Below are 16,656 nucleotides of genomic sequence, written 5' to 3' on the forward strand. Positions count from 1 at the left end.
GCAGCGGTGGCAGTAATGGGGCGCACCCCTCACCTGGGGTCCCCGAGGAGTCCTGCCCCCCAAACCCCCCTGGGGGGGGATCCCAGTGGGCGGGGGGGTCCCTCTCCCCATACTGTCAGGGGGGTCCCGTCCCCCGCTACCAAGTGCCCTGTCAGGCGGGTCCACGGGGTGGGAGGGGGAACGGGGGTGCATGAGGGTCCGGGAGTACCAGGGAGAACTCGGGGACCCCCGTCCCTAGCGCGGTGGGTGCCGCGGGGAGGGGACGCCCAGCGGGGAGCCCCTCCCTACCTCAGGGGCCAGCGGGGACAAGAGAGGGGAGAGGAGGGAGGAGAGGAGGAGGCAGCGGCGGCAGCGCCCGCCCCGACCGGCACCGCCTCCAAAATGGCGGCGGCTGAGGGGAGGAAAGAGCTTCCCGCTCCGCGGCCGTCACGCCGCGCCGGCCCCGCCCCCGAACGGGCTGCCCTCACCCGACATGGCGGCCGCAGCGTCGACCCGCACCCCCTCCCGCCCTGGCAATGCCCACACTCGCCATGGAGGCTGCGGTGTCGCCAGCCCCGCCCCTTCGTGCCTGCGCGGAGCCGCCTCCCCTCAGCCCCGCCCCTTCTCCCCGCTTCCCTCAGGGCCACCATGATGGCGGCGGCGGCGGCCCCTCGGCTCCCGCCGCTCCTCCGGGCCCTGCGGGTTCAGGTGAGGCGGGAAGGCGGGTGGGGGGGACCTCGGGGGTGGCGTCACGCCCGCGTCGGGGCCTCACCCCGCCCGGGGGGTGTGAGCCCGGCGGCTCTGGGGGTGGTTGGGGTCCTCCCTCCTCTCTTCCCCTTCCCCCTCCTCGCCTTTCCCTTCCCCGTCCTTCCCGGGGGACACCGGGGGCCGGGACGTCCCGGCGAGTGCCCCGACTGCGGGTCGCGCGGATTCAGCCCCCCCGCAGCTGGTCGCTGCCCCCGCGGGCCTTGGCCGGGCGCTGGCGGAGCCGCTGGAGGCGGGGGGGTGCGGGCAGGCGGGCGGCCTTGCGCGCTGTCCACGCACCAGCAGCGGCAGCGGGGCCAGGCGGGGCCCAGCGTCCCTGGGGGGCGACGGGGGGGTCAGGGGCAGCCCCCAGGGAGCCCCCCCACACCTGCCCCCAGGCAGCCCCCACAAATCCCCACCACACAAACCCCCACAGGGGCGTTTCACGGACCCACAGAGACCCCCCAAACCATAGAGACACCCCCCGACCCCATAGATCCCCCCTCAGTCCCACAGAGAACCCTCCCCCCCTGCTTACTGACGGCCATGGCCCCCACCAGGGCAGCCCCACGTGGAGGTGCAGGAACTGGAGGAAGTTTTGCACCAGCCCCACGGGGGTGTAGGCCCCCAGCCCCAAATCCTCCAGCCGCTCCTCCCCCTCCACACCCACGGCGGGGGCGAGGGGGGGAACGGAACCCACAGCAGCGGGTTCAGACCCACAGCAGGCTCTGTTTACCCCATGGTGGCTGTGGGGGGTGGGGAGGCCGCCTGGGAGGGGGAGAAGAAGGGGAGTTATACGGGGAATATAGGGGAGTTTTGGTAGGACCTACAGAACTGTGTGGGGTTGGGGCACACAGAGGGGTTTGGGTAGGACCTACAGAAATGCAGGTGGCACCAGTGCAGTGAAGGGAGAACCCAGCTCTTGGGGTCACCACCCCTGAGAGCCCTGTGCAGCCCAGGGACACGGAGGCTGCTGCAGGCACAGAGCAGGAGATGGGCTGGGGCAGCTCTTGGGCTGCGTGGGAGGGGCAGTCGCTGCAGGGAGTTGCAGAGGTTTGGCGTTTTTTTGTTGGGGTGTGGGAACAGTTTCCGTGTGTTACAGACACCCAGTGCCCCCTGCTTAGAGTGACAAGCGTTCTCCTTCCCATCAGCTCTTCAGTGACGCATCGAACCAGCAGCTGCTCACCAACAGAATTCAGATTTCCTGGGCGAGGTCACAGGAGAACTGGAGGTAAGAAAGGCTCCACTTCCTGCGCTGCTCCGGAGTCATTCGCAGCTCTGCTCTTTTTTCCCTCGGGGAAAGCAGAGCCTGGGGCAGAGGGTAAAAGTCTGGAGGCGTGGGAAGCTTGGCCTTGTGCTGGTGACCCACGGGGTTTGTGTGCTGCTGGTGTCTGGGGTGGAAGGGCTGAGGTGGGGACCCTCTGAAGAGCCCACGCTGCCCCAGACCCAATCTGACAGACCCACAGCAGAGTGCAGCTGTTGCTTTTGTACTTCTCATCAGCTCTTTGTCCTGCTCCTTCCCGGAGCTTTGACCTGCAGGAGGAGGGTGACAGTCTGTTGGGTGAAGAGGAGCTGCCCTGAAGAGAAGCCCCCGTCTGCCTCAGCCCTGCACCCTGGGACTGTTCTTCCCTCTGCTCTGGATCTCGGGGGCTACTCAGAGCTGCCCTTGGCAGAGTGAATCTTCTCAGGCCCCGAGAGCTCTGGGGATGTCGTTACTGCAGGTTTCTTCAAGGCAAAGCTGGCCAGGAGAGAGAAGCCCTGTTTGGACCTGCAGGGCAGGGTCCTGCCAAGATGCTTTAATGGTACCTACTGAGGAAACAGTCACTAAATAGCTTTTTGTATAAAGCTTTGAGCTCGCATCCTGCTGCCCTTCTGTCAGCAGGCAGCCCAGTTACTGTCCAGTGCCAGCCCAGCTGCCAGCCCTCGCCATCGCCTTCACAGCCAGCGCTGCCTCTGCCCATCGTGATCTCTGCTGCAGAGTTTCTCTGGGTTTCCTTCCCCGTTCTGTCAGGGAGCAGCCAGGGCACCGCTGAGCACGGGGGATTTCTCCTTTCAGTCCCACTAGAGCTGAACTGGGACTCACCCCAGGAGGTTTCTCCTGTCATGCAGTTTCAAACTGTGAGTTACTGTCAGCCATTTACCTTACCTGGCTGTAAGCTTCCCTCAATGTGCAGGGTGTGCCCTGACCTACTAGTTAATTCTTGAAGCCTTTTGGCTGTTCCATACGTTTCTTCTTATCTCTGAGGAGAAAATAGCCTCACTCCTCAAACCGCCAATTGGACCCATTGCTCAACTATCAAGATGTGTCCCGATCCCAAAGTGTCAGGTGAATGATTTGTCCCCAGCAAAGATGTCATCTTTCCTGCCAGCTTTTACTGCTGCACCATGAACGTGCTTCAGAAGTGAGTCAGCTGATAAAGATGGTGGTGTGAGTATGATCTCTTTCTTGATCCCTCTGCAGAGATTTGTCCGGGCTGAAGGCAGAGCAGATGAGGCTTTCTGGCTCTGTACTTGTAAACTGCTCCCGCCTGAACTCTGGCGTGCAGCTCTGGGAGCCCGTCAGTCTGGGCAGACCTGTCCTAAAGGGTCAGGCACAGCAGCAAGCGGGACAGGAAACAAGCCAGAAGACTTGGGAAGTGATGCACTTACAAGTCAAGGGGGACCTGGAGAAGAAGGAGCTTCAGGACAGGTAAATGTGTTTTAAACTTTGCTTTTACCAACATTACCTTTTGTGGCTGCTTCTTGGATTCATAGACGGGCTGTGTTCACGTTTCAAACCCACCCGTTCTTCACAGCCTTGTTTCTGTCCCTAGCCAAGCTATGGCCTTCAACAGCACGGATGGAAAAACACGTCTGACCGACAGAAGCTTTTGTAAGACAAGACTGGAAAAGAGATCACAGTGTATTACAGTGTTTTTGCTGTTACCTGATTCTTGGTGAGAAGCTGAGACCAGCATGAAGAGAGCTGTGTCTCTTGTACAGCCCTTGGTACCCCCAGGGCTGTGCAGAGGAGTTGGGAGGGATTTGCCCAGGGCCATCCTAAGCCCCTCTGTACTGACAGTTCCTTACCAGACTGAGTGCAGAAGTCCTTTGGGGCAGGAAGGGCCATTTTGCAACATCAGGCATATTAACCTGTAGAGATGAATGCTGCCTTTGCTGTATTTTCTGGGCTGAACTTTCTCTGCTGTGCTTCTGGGAGCTGCGTAGCTCTTCAGCGGGTGACGGTGCGCGATGCTTTTGGAATGGCACGTGGACCTTCTCTTCCCAGGGTGATGGAGCTCTCAGCCTTGCTCGTACAGTCTCAGAAGCAGAACGAGGAGAAGGAGAAGACTGTGAAAACACTTAACAACCCTGTGGAGATTCTAGTATGTTTTACCTTTATTTGGGAGATGGCCCAATGGTTGTTCTCCAGCTTTAGCACAAAGGGGTGTGGTTTCCTCAAGAGAAAGAGCAGTGAGGACGCTGACTGTGTGGGAGCATCAGGCACGTGTGAGTCAGCCCAGGGGCAGGCCGTGGCGAGGGAGCTGCAGACAGTTCCGGGGGTTGCACCAGTGCTATTCTGCCTGTGACTAAATCTCTAGGGATCAAAGTTCCTTGGAATTGAAGCTTCATAGCAGCCTGTGAAAACCAGCTGTTGGTCTTTCTCTTGTTAGTTTTAGCAAAGAAGGAATTCAATAGATGTGGGAAGGGATACACTGGAATCACTAGGGCTGAGGCTTATCAGCACGACAATGCTGCTGAGGCTGGGAATGTGCAGAGGGGAGCAGCTCTTCCCTGCCCACCCTTTGCTTATTCTATTCTCAGGAAGCAAGTCTGTTAGAGAAAGAATATGAAGCTTCATTGACTAAAAGTGTCAAAGAAGAGAATCTTTCCGTCCAAAAGCTGATAAAAGATATAACAGAGGTGAGTACGGAGTTGGGACCACATCCCTGTAATTTGATTTAAAAGTACTTGAGGAAGGCAAACAACTGGCCCAGGGAATAGATAGATGTTTTATATTGTCTGTGTTAACTGCTACTGGCTGTTTAATTATTATACCACTTTTCTGACATAAAACCTGCTATAACTGCTGAGTTGCCTGTCCTGTGACACTTGAGCTAAGTCACTAGAAGTTTCCATACCTTTGCCTTTCCCGTGAGGTCTCTATTTGACTATGCTTTCTGAGTTGGCTACTTGACGTTTGTGTTCTAGTGTTGCCTGGAGGCTTCTCCCACCTCCTTGAGACAGAGGACAACTCTGTTGTTCTTTAGATTTTTATAAAAGGTCACTGACTGAATCAATGCACTTGCCAACTCTGCTCCTTCACTCTACATTCACTGACCATTATTATCTCCCCAGAATTGCAACTGATCTAACTGTTTAGGGCTAACTTTAGCTTAGTCCTAAACCTCATTGTAGGGAGGGGGATATAATCATCAGATGTTTTACACAGCTTCTCTCAAAGTCAGTTCTTTCCCCTTATGTAGTCATTTTTATCCTCTTGTGCTACTGCTCAGAATAATTATAAACATTAGCTTTTTCATTGCTGTTTTCCAGTATTCATCAGCTTCCTTCTTCCCTGGGTAGCATTAATATTTCCTTTCATTGCTATTTCCAGTGTTGACCTGGTGCTCCTCGTCTCCGTGGCTCTATGAAGCTGAAGGAGACTAAAATCATTCACAAGAGCTTCAAGAAACTGAGCGTTCAGGCAGCCTCCAGCCACTTCACACTTGTTTCTTCTTGTTTGTAGTAGCTGTATTCAGAAACCCCTGGAGCACTTGTGACCGCAGGGACAAAACTTCTTTGTTGACTGAAGAAATGAGAGAATTGAGTTTTTAATGACTCTAGGGTGAAGTGGGGGGAAAAGGAGAAATAGACAAAGAAAATCCAGTAGAATGAGCAGAGAGTAACAGCTTGATGTGGGCTTTCAGGTGGTGTTAGATGAATGTGCCAGCGTGGTCACTGACAGCTCCCAGCAGGCAGAGTCTATCAACGTCCTCTCTTGTCAGAGCTCCGTTGATGCAGAGCGTGCCTTTGTGTTGGTTCAGGAAGCACTGGCAAGGAGGAGAGGAGCAGCACAGGTGAGAATTTCTCCTTGTCTTCACCACTGGCCACAGGCTCAGCTGCTGATGCCTTGCTTATCTTGAAACCTTTCCCTTCACTTAGCCAGTTTCTTTCTAGCCATCCCACTCTTGGTACTATATCACCTCACCAGTCTCACCAGCTCTGTGTTCTGCTGCTTTTCTCTCTTTGATCTCCACCCCTCATCACAACTTTTGCCTTCAGGTGAGCTGTCTCGCTGCTTGCTTCTCTCACAGCTGTCAGGAGCCATCTTCCCTGCTCCTTATTGCTTGTTTGTGCTTTTCCCTGCCCATTCCTTGCAGGCCCTAAAAGAGCTCTCTGCCAGGCAGGACTCTATCAGTTTCCTGCTGCACCAGCACAGGCAGCAGGAAGAGAAGTGCCGGAAGCTGCAGCAAAGCCTCGAGCAACTGGAGCAGGAATGCCAGATGGCCAGCAGCCACCAGCAGCACCTGCAGTCTCTGGTAGAAGCACTCAGAAGGTGAGTGTTCCCTCCTCCTTCCTGCGGTCTGGAGGCAATCTGCTTCCAGTTCTGGCAGTTCAGAGGTGTTACGGGCAAAGAACTCGCCTGCCCTCCCCATGTATGCCCCTGTTTGGCACTTCAGCATCCTCCTGTCACTGCTTTTCCTGCTCTACTGTGAATCCTAAGGCTGTCTTGGAGACTCAGAGCGACGTTGGAATACAAGACACCTCCCTCTCGACATGCTGCTTCTCTGAATTCTGTTCTCTGGGGGCCCTTTCTTAGCCACGGCTTCTCAGTGAATGAAGGCAAAAGCCTGCCTGCCTTCCTCTGTCCCTCTCCAGTGACCTTGTGAGGGGAAGGGCAAGTTCTTCCTTACCGTGCTGCCCACAGCGCCAGCCTGGAGTGACTGAAATGGGATCCGTGACTCTTCAGGCCTGTTCATTCTTCTGACTGAGCCTTGTCTCTGCAGTGACTGTGCAAACCTCGAGAAAACCAGGGCAGAGCTACAGCAACAGCTTGAAGAGACAGAGCAAGAAGCCTCGTGTCTGTGTCAGAGTAACACTGAGCTGCAGCTGAGGGAAGATGCAGCCTGGGGGAGAGGGTGGAGCAGCAGCAGAGGATGGAGAGAGCGCGTTGTGACCAGGAGCTCCTGTGAGCATTAAAGCTTCCTCTGGGCAGGGGTGGGTGCTGCCAGATGGTGGGAGGCCCCCGTAAAAGAATGGATTTTGTCTGCTCAGCATGTGTAGCACAGACTGGTGAAGGGAGCCCATGGGCAGGTCTGGCTCCCTGCTGACACACAGCAGAGCTGCCTGTTTGTACTTTATCTTTATGGCCCTTGAAAAAAATCATTCCAAAGCTGACCAGAGTAGTTGATGACAGGCCTAAGGTGAAACAAGAGAGGTTCAGGCTGGATTTAAGGAGAACAAAAAATGGAACCATGAGGGCAATCCTGCAGCAGAACAGGTTGCTCGAAAGATTGTGCAGATTCTATCCCTGGGAATTTGGAAGCCCCAGGTGCATCGAGCCTTGAGCAACCTGGACTGATCCCATAGCTGACCCCAGGTGCTTTGAGCTGAAGATTGGGCTAGAGGCCTCCTGGGGTCCCTGCCAGCCTGAATCATCCTGTGATCTTATGGTTATTGGATTGGAAATTCATACAGATCTCCCCACATAGATTGCAGGCTCTTTCATAGTTTTGTTACCACAGGCAAGAATAATGGAGAGAATGTTAATCTGGACTTTAAAAGTCTGTCTTATGCAAAGAAGATCTTTGGAAAGTCTGATCTAATGTATCAAAAGGAGAGAGCGAGCTAACAGGCAGGAAGCTGTTGAGAGCACCTGAACTTTTTGGAAACCTGTGATTTCTGGAAGCTTGTTTTACTTTCTCAATGATGAATGTTTCACCTGGGTCAATGACAAAGACTGATGCAGGGCTAGGCAGGAAATTACAGCATTCTTTAGGGGTAAATAGAAAGCTGTTGCAAATCGTTCAAACTGCCATATCTCGGAAATAGTGTGTAATCTTGGTTTTGGAAATGAAACTGCTTTTACATTAAAAACTTTTTTGTCTTTCCCCTTCTCATAGGCTGAAGGACTTAGCTGCACTTGAAGAAAAACATTCTTTATTAGAGAGTGAGCTGGTAGTTGCAAGAGAGACACTGGAGGAATCGCACCTTCAGAGGGATCTGCTGAAGCAAGAGAAACGTGAGCTTACCATGGCCCTGGAGAAGGTGTGGTCACCTTATTCCTAGGCAGCACCCGTGGGAGAGGGAGTTGTGATAGCAAGACCAGCACAGGTGCCGTTTCTGTCAGCAGAAGACAGTGACAGGGTTGTTCTCCTTCTTGGAAAAGGGTGATCAGACCACACAGGCTCCTTGGTGCAGTCAGTCCCCACGTGGTTATTGGGAGCGCTGGGCTGGGGGTGTGTCAGAGACACCAAAGGGGATCTGGAGTCGCTGCTTAAAGTCAGGGATTTTCTTGTCTCTGCTTTCATGTTGTTCTTTTGTCTCTTCAGGGAGAGCAGTCAGTGGCAGAGTTGAGAGGGGCTCAGAATAAGCCGAGTGCTGAAGTAGCTGATCTACACGTTGCAGCAGCAAAGATGAGCAGTGTCAGTGAAGCTCTTGCACTGGATAAAGTGCGACTGAACAAACTTGTGTCGCAGGTGAGCAGTTGCCAAAGATCTTGGCAAGTGTTCGTCTGTAGCTGCTGCTGCTTTTCAGACTTCTTGCCTTCAGACTGCCTGAATATGGAAATGTTCCTTCTTCTGTCGAAGCCAAACCTTCTCCATGGTAAATCTTACTGTATTTCATTTCCTCTGTGCTTCTGTGACTGCAGCTGGAGCAAGAGAATGAAGTTCTGTCGGGTAAAGTGGCTGAGATGGAGAGAGTAAGGAGCTCTGACCAGGAGAAGCTGAGCTTGTGTGAAGGAACAAATGAAGAGCTCAGTGCAGAGAAAGCCCACCTGGAGCAGCTGCTGAAGAAAGTGGAGGAGCAACGGGAGGGGCTGCAGGAAGAGCTGAGGATACTGGCAGAGGAGAAGGCAGAAACCCAAGAGCAGCTCAGTCAGGTGAGACCAAACACCTGGTGCTTTCCGGGTGGGCTTTTGGCTGCTCGGCTCAGTGAAGCTCCGTCTGTTGGATTCTGCGGTGGTTTTGTCAAGGAGACACTTGGTAGTGCTGGAGGTCAGAAGCTTTGTTTACTGCCTTTTGGAAATGTGTTGGTGGCTGGCAGAGCTGTTCTGCAATTCTCTCAGTTGTCCTCTGCTGCTACAGATGACGTCAACCCACCTGCCTGTGGTGGCCTCTCTTTTGGCTTTTGATAAGCTGCAGAGAGATGATTTGTCTTGCCCATGAATCTGAGTGAGGCTGTTACTCCCCCATGTGGCAAAAGAAGCAAACAGCGTAGCTCTTCACCCTTTTTCTGAGTCAAAAAACCCCGGGGTTGCATGTTTCTATTTATGCTTTTTGTTGTGAAGTCTGCAACTTTCAAAACTCCATTTGTTCAAGCCTGGAGAGCGGGACAAAGCTGCAGGTCAGTGTCTGCTGTCTTGTACTGCTAAGAACGGGCATGAGATCTTGAAATTGTTGAAATTGTATCTTAAGACATACATGCAACTTTGTGGCTGGAAATATGCCTGGGGGAAAAGGACCTGGGGGTGCTGGTCAGCAGCTGGCTGATTATGAGCTGGCAGTGTGCCCAGGTGGCCAAGAAGGCCAATGGCATCCTGGCTTGTGTCCGAACTAGTGTGGCCAGCAGGGACAGGGAAGGGGTTGTCCCTCTGTGCTCAGCACTGGTGAGGCCACACCTTGAGTACTGTGTTCAGTTTTGGGCCCCTCACTACAAGAAAGAGTTTGAGATGCTGGAGCGTGTCCGGAGAAGGGCAACAAAGCTGGTGAATGGTTTAGAGCACAAGTTTTATGAGGAGCAGCTGAGGGAACTGAGGGTGTTTAGTCTGAAGAAGAGGCTGAGGGGAGACCTCATTGCCCTCTACAACTACCCGAGAGGTTGTAGCAAGGTGGGTGTCGGTCTCTTTTCCCAAGTAACAAGTGATAGGACAAGAGGAAAAGGACTCAAGTTGCACCAGCGGAGGTTTAGGTTGGATGTTAGGAAAAACTTCTTCATGGAAAGAGTTGTCAGGCCTTGGAACAGGCTGCCCAGGGAAGTGGTTGAGTCACCATCCCTGGAGATACTTAAAAGCCATGTCGATGTGGTGCTTAGGGACATGGTTAGTGGTGGGCTTGGCAGTGTTGGGTTAAGAGTTGGACTTGATGATTTTAGAGGTCTTTTCCAGCCTAAATGGTTCTGATTCTGTGAGCTGTTAGAGCCTCTTCAGGTTGTGAGGAAGATGAGAAAGAGGTGATCACACAAGACTCTTCACTCGGGACTAACTGATTTTGATACCCTGGAAAAAGAGCTTGGGAGAATCATGTCACTGAAGGAGACCAGGGAGTTTGTCATCATTTAAATGTCAGTTTCATGATGTACAATCTTGGATATTATGGGATAACTTTGAGAGAATTGTTTGTTTCTGATGGTCTGTTCTCTGTTAGATAGTCAGTCTTGGAGTCCACGGTATGTTTGGCAAATACCCAGCAGAGGTGTTATATTGAAGAAAAAAGCTAAAAAATCATGGTTAATCTTCAAGTTTGAATACCAGCAAGGTATATTAGACAACTTCTTTGTGTGAAACAAGCAGACAGTGTTGTTGACATGAACTACTGTACGAATAGAGTCTACCATCTCTCTGGCCGCATCAGCCAGACTTTCATAACTCACCCCAAGGGCTGTTTCCCTGCCCAGCATCACCTCATTGCAGCCAATACACTTGGAGAGGAGAAACCATGTGTATTTTCACTTTCTTCAGCGAGCAAAGTTGGTTTTGCTCAAACTTTTCTGAAAATTTCCAGCACTAGGCTAGATTCTGATAGAATTCCAGTTTGCAAGTGGCAGTTCTGGAAGATGCCGTATTTTTGCGTGCGAACACGTAGTCTGGTGTATTTATGTTTGCTGTGAAGGGGCTGTGTGGTCCCAGGCAGCCCAGCGTGGCCTTACTCATCACTTTCAAGTTAACAGTCCCAGTGCCTTTCGGCAGCCCAGGGTATTAGCGTGGTATGGAGCAGATGCTCTTAAACTTCCAGCCCGCAGTACAGGAGCTCTTTCTCCTCCAGCTGATGCAGAAGTGGCACTGGCTGGCTCTGCACAGAACTCCAGAGAAAGGGCTCTAACTGCCTTTTGTCCTGCTTTCAGGTTTACCGCCAGCAAGAGTCAGCTCGCAGCGGTCTGAGCAGCTGCGCCAGGAGTCCTCTCACCAGGGGCATGCACTGGCCATGGTGTCCAAAGAGAAGGAGTTCCTGGTGCACGAGAAGGCTGCCCTAGAGGTGCGACTGGCAGCCCTGCAGCGGGACAGACAAGGCCTGTCAGAGCAGCTGGCAGAGGCCAGGTAAGGGCGGGGAGGAAACCCTAGGCAGGACATTAGATAATGGCTGTAATTATAAAGGTGGTAATCATTCCATGAAGATTTACTGCATCCTGTGTGCTTTTCAAATGTTTTCACCTTCCACGGGCAGAAAATGAAAGAATCTTGAGCAAAATGAAAAAAAGAATACTATGATTTTAATGTTGTTTTCCTGACAGCTAAAACTAGCAAACATCTCCTGGGCCTCGGGCTCAGGTTTATGCCCCCTTGCACATTCCTGTGTAAAGTCCAAAGCAAGGCAGCTTGGCTCTGAGTTGAGTAATAATTAAACCCTGCAGGTGTTTACTGAAACTGAAGTTTCTCTCTGGTTTTGGTTTCTTGTTCTATGCATTTGAACATAGATCTTTCCTTATCAAGTAGTTTGGCTGTCGATGGCTGTTCCATGCAGACGTTGTGAGTAGGACACTGCCATCTAGGGTGGAGCCAGAGGCTGGTGCTGCAGATCTCGAGGGCCTTCTGGTTGGAAGCTAACTCTTGTTACCTGTGGTGCAGGACCCAGGGCTGGTTACACCAGCAGCTGGGAAACCTCTTTTGAATCCTCACGTCTTTGAGGATTCTTGCCCATCACTGATGTCTGTGCCCTGTACTCCTTACCACCTGCTGTTTAGAGACAGATGTCGTGGAGAAGTTACACAGGGAAGGAGCAAGATTCTGTCCTTCTGCCTTTCTAAGATCATATGTGACAAGTTCTGCTCAGAAAAAAAAAAAAAAAAGTTGTTTGTCCTCCTTGTAGGTGTTTTTTAGAAGACTCCTGAACTTGCAGAGCTGTACAAATGATGTTTTAGACATTGTTTTTCATGTTTATTGACTTTTACACTGCGTTACTCCAAAGTACATCGTTAGGGTGGCTGATAAACACCCATTTTGACTCAGTGTGTTTCTTGAGAGCTGCTGCTTCTTCTGGGCTCCAGCTTCTCTTATTTGATCCAGCTGAGTTACATTTGGTCAATTATTGGGCTGTTACTAAACTCTTAAATGTTCAGCTCCTTTTTAAAATTTTTTTTGAAAAGGGATGCATTATTTTTTTTAAAAAGATACATTAGTTATGAAGAACCTTTGACAATAGATAAAAATCCAGCAACTGTTCTTGCCAGATGTTGTTCTCAAGAGCCTTTTGTTGTCATAGTTTTGGACTCTATCTTTTCTGTTTGGTTTTAGGTTTTTATGGCACTCCCGTCCTAGCGAGGCAGTGCTGTGTGTTATGGGAACCTGGCACACAGGGCGCTGTGTTAGATCAGGGAGGTCACTTCAGCTCCTGGTTCCAGAACCCTGCGTGTCATACGCAGCAGTTGGTTGAAGTCTGTGGCTGTAAGAATTTGGCTCTGCAGTACTACAGCTTCCATTTTAAAGAGCAACAAGTAACTTGGGCTACTGCCTCCTTAGTTAGCAACACTTAGAGAAAAGCAGCAAGTTTTTCTCTTGAACTTTCAACAGTTGAAACTGAAGGCTGCCCGTCTCTCCTTTCAGTGGTCCTTGTTCAGATAAAATCTAGTTCAGGTTTCTTACGAGTGCTGCTCCAGGCGAGAGGTCTTACTATATCATCTGATGTATTTCTTGAGTCCCTTTTAAATACAAGGAGTCTGGAAAGTTACTTACCTATAGCTACACTGTGAACAGCATTCAAAAAGTCACGGGTCATCCAGGGAAATACTCTTGTTCTGTCCCCCTGCAGAGCAGCTTGGAAGCGCTGATGAGCTGAGGGCTGTGAGCAGAGACCGGGCTTTTGCTTGTTGGCCCAGACTTTGGGCACAGCTACCTGCGTGTCAGCCAACAGCAATTCCAGATTTGGCCGTTGAGATCAAATTCGGCTGGGCTTTCTGTGTTGTGCTGGGTCATAAGCAAAGCCTGGGCATCCCCCGGAGGGGCCTGCATTGCTATTTTAAGTGGCAGAAATAGGCTTTCTGTATACAAGTTTCCTTGCAACCCATTTTCCGTACTCAGGGGTAGGGATCTTGAATGACTTCTTACTGGAATAACTCTTAGTGGGTGTCAGGAGCAGCAAACTCATTTCTCTCTGTATTCACAACTCACAGGTCAGTGAAGGAGATGCCGGAATCCAGCCTGTTTGAAGCTCAGCGGCACTTCTCTCAGCTGGAGTCAGCTTGAAATCCACCTTCACACAGTCACGCAGGCCGAGGAGGTGATACAAGGTGAGAGCCTCCTGTCTCTGGTGATCCCCCTGCTAGGGAAGATGGTATAAAAATAGCTCTGTGTCCGCAGTGCTTCTGAGGAGTGAAGGAGATGGAGGCAGATCTCTCCTGCACTGAAGTGCAGATGGCTTAAGGTCAGTGAAGTCAGAACCATTGTGTAGACTCTGAATCTTGCCGTTTGTCCTGTCCAGAGGAAGTGAAGTGCCTTCAGTGTGAGCTGGAAGCAGAGCGATTTCTAATGAGGCAGGAACGGGAAAACATGGCACAACAGCTCCTGCAGACAGAACAGCAGTATAACAATACCCTCAAACTGCAGCAAACTGATCATGAAGTAGAAATAAACCAGCTCCCGCAAGAGCTGGTAGGAAACAACGTGCTTCTGAATTCTTCAAGCAAGCTTTGTGGGCTGGCTTTAGAAGAGTAATAGCCTGAGTGTGTGAAATGGGAGAAACCATCTGTCATAGGTCACACCTTGCTGGGCCAGACAGATAATCCTAACCCTTAACCCCTAACCCGTAACACTAACCCCTATCCCCTGACCATAACGCCTAACCCCCAACTCCTAACCCCTACCCCCCAACCTCTGACGCTCTACCCCCAGCCACTAACTCCTACCCCTAACCCCTAACCCTGACCCCTAACCCCTACCCCCGGCCCCTAACCTGTAAACCCTAACCCCTAATCCCCACCCCTAACTCCCAACCCCTAAACCCTAACCCCTACCCTTAACCCCCACCCTCAGCCTCTTACCTCCTAACCCTAACCCCCAACTCCTAAACCCAACCCCTAACCCCCACCCATCACACCTAACCCTGAACCCCAACCCCTAACCCCCATAAATAAACCCTAACCCTTACCCTTAACCCCAAACCTCAGCCCCTAACCCCAACCCATAACCCCTATCTCTAACCCCAATCCCCAACCCCTAACCCCCACCCCCCACCTAACCCCAAGCCCTTAAGCCCCTAACCCCCAACCCCTACTCCCCCATCCCCCAACCCCCCCCTGCCAACTGCAGTCACGGGAACTTTCTCCCTTTCTTTCTGTCCTGTCACCGTCGTCAGAGGTGTTATCTCTGGGCTTGAAGCATGTGGAACAGGCCCCTTGTTCCTGGTACTTCCGTTCGTGGCCTGTCTTGTGACTGGGGCATCAGGGTACCGGTCTCTTTCTCACCCTGCAGTCCATCTACATCTTTTCACTGATGGAAAGGGATGTGAACTTTGAAAATAGACTCTAAGAATAGAGAGAAATCCTGAGGAGACAGGTGCTAGGAAACAGGCAGCCATCGGAGAGAGGAAGGTAACATCTCCTTTTCATAATGGTTGGACTCAATGCTCTTAAAGGTCTTTTCCAACCTAAATGATTCTATGATTCTTCCACCTGCTGACCCACCTTTTAAGTTCCTTGACAGGACGTGATTTATGGAGAGCACAAAGCCATTGTTGTGCACTGTTGAGGTGGGGGGTTGCGGGAGGGATGAAGCTTCACATTTGTTTTGAGGAGCGTGGCTGGGACTTCACCTTGAAGTCTTTCCCTCCACTCCTCAGGCAAGCGAGCAGGAGGGGCATCAGTCAGAGCTGCAGAAGATACTGGAGCAACGGGAAAAAGAGAAGGCGGAGACAGAAGGGGAGCACGAGGAGAAGCTGTTTGATATGAAGCAGAAAGCTGCTCCCATGCGAGCTCAACAAGAGGAACGAACCAGAGTCGAAAATGCCAAGCAAGAGGTAAAGACTGAAAGGAGAATTTGTGTAGCTTTTTTGCAAGACTAGAGCCGTGGGAGATGTCTGGATGTTGGGCTGTGTGGAGCATGCCCTACATGCTTTCTACATTGAATTTGGTGAGGTGAAAGGCAAGCAGGGTTCTCTTTGGGACTAGGAGTGAGACCTGTCAGAGGAAGCCGGGCAGAAGCATCCCCTTTCAGTTGAGATTTTTGTGCTGCTGTTGTGCTGGGTTTTTTAAGACTTACCTCAGAGTATCTTCACAGTTCTCTTAACAGTTCTCTTTTGATCTTTACTGATACATGCTTATAACCTTAACTCCATTAAAGACCAAACTGAATTTGTAGGACTGAATCCCCATGAGGATGGGGTTTTTGTCTGGGGGGGACAGGGGGACATGGCAAGATTGTTGACAAAAGAAAAAAAAAATTTAAAGACTCCTCTGAAATATTTCTGAGCAGTAAAACAGGGGTGTCTTCTGGGCTGTTTTAAGTCACTTGCTGGTAAGCTCTTTTGTGCCCAGATCTCCTGTGCAACCCTGTCACACAGTGAGAGTCCTCCTTGTGTCCCACCCAAAGTCCTCTTCACGGAGTCTGCCTGGGGACAGCAGTACCCCCAACTGTGTCTACAGGCATTGAAATGCCAGGGCAGTGCTCAGAGATGACAGTGTGTCCCTGTGATGTCAGTACTTTACCAAAGTCTAATGAATACCTTAAAAATGAAGTAATTTTCACCGAACCCCACTTGAAATACATGAGTTTTCTGAAGGAGCTGCTCGCTTCAGCCCTCTGGCAGCCCTGCATTTTCTCTGCTGCTAACTAGGTGCAAAAGTTGCTATTGAAAGACAAACAGGACACAGCAGAAGATGAGGGACACCCTCACCAGCAAGGCGAGACATTTGAGAAGTGCCACACGTTTTCCTGTTAGGTGTTGGATGTTTGTAGGAGGTTCAGTCACAGGGGGACTGTGGCTGGACCACGTTCATACGGCCAGTCTCACTTAGGAAGCTGTGTCTGCAAGTGGGCAGAGTCTGCTGCCTGGGAGAGCAGCAACACAGCGCTTTGAGAACGCGTCAGCCCGTCGGTGTTGGAGCCTTGCCACACAAATTCTGTGTGGGAAGTTTAAACCTGTCTTCTCTTTGTTTCTGTGCAGGTCCTGCAAGAAGAGGAGCGTGAGAAGAGTGCTTTGTTAGAGACACTACTTCAGCCTCAGGGAGAGCTAAGAGAAGCCAACCAGCAGCTGGAGCAGCTCAGGCAGGAGGTGAAAGAGCAGCGCGAGGATGGGCAGGTAAGTCTGACTAGTAGGGTGGGTTGAAGGAAGAGGCCGTTGGCAACTGGACGTAAGCTGAGAGAGGCCGAGAGACCCAGGTAACAGAGTGAAGGGCAGTAACAAGGAAATAAAGCCTAAGTGCTGTGACTGAGGAGGCAGGGACTGGTGCAGGCACTGAAAGCCCAGAGCCTGATGAGCTCCAGAGATCAGCAACAGGAAGGAAGTGTTACAGTGGAAGCAGAGCTGGGTAGAAAAGCAGAAGTGGCTGAATGAATGTGATTTTGAGACAGAAAGAAGAGAA

General features: G+C 51.5%; 1 protein-coding gene across 9 annotated transcripts; it reads left to right on the forward strand.

The window, feature by feature from the left end:
* Window positions 1-558: 558 nt before the first annotated feature.
* On the forward strand, window positions 559-15,043 carry LOC141932270 (centrosome-associated protein CEP250-like). Of its 9 annotated transcripts, XM_074845562.1 has the most exons (17): window positions 559-687; window positions 1,875-1,954; window positions 3,185-3,412; window positions 3,519-3,659; window positions 3,992-4,088; window positions 4,528-4,626; window positions 5,634-5,783; window positions 5,884-5,988; window positions 6,087-6,262; window positions 7,830-7,974; window positions 8,259-8,405; window positions 8,579-8,809; window positions 10,990-11,182; window positions 13,252-13,368; window positions 13,439-13,502; window positions 14,549-14,667; window positions 14,916-15,043. In XM_074845562.1, the coding sequence occupies exons 1-13, from the start codon at window positions 628-630 to the stop codon at window positions 11,116-11,118; spliced, it is 1,788 nt and encodes a 595-aa protein (XP_074701663.1). In that variant the 5' UTR covers window positions 559-627; the 3' UTR covers window positions 11,119-11,182; window positions 13,252-13,368; window positions 13,439-13,502; window positions 14,549-14,667; window positions 14,916-15,043. The 9 variants fall into 9 exon arrangements, with proteins under 9 accessions (XP_074701663.1, XP_074701671.1, XP_074701672.1 ...); XM_074845570.1 differs by lacking the exons at window positions 14,549-14,667; window positions 14,916-15,043 and adding an exon at window positions 2,225-3,049 and having other exon boundaries at window positions 601-687; window positions 1,826-1,954; window positions 13,252-13,502; XM_074845571.1 differs by lacking the exons at window positions 14,549-14,667; window positions 14,916-15,043 and adding an exon at window positions 2,225-2,525 and having other exon boundaries at window positions 601-687; window positions 1,826-1,954; window positions 13,252-13,502.
* Window positions 15,044-16,656: the final 1,613 nt, after the last annotated feature.

The sequence above is a fragment of the Strix aluco genome, chromosome 19 (genome assembly GCF_031877795.1).
Source record: "Strix aluco isolate bStrAlu1 chromosome 19, bStrAlu1.hap1, whole genome shotgun sequence".
NCBI classification, from domain to species: domain Eukaryota; kingdom Metazoa; phylum Chordata; class Aves; order Strigiformes; family Strigidae; genus Strix; species Strix aluco.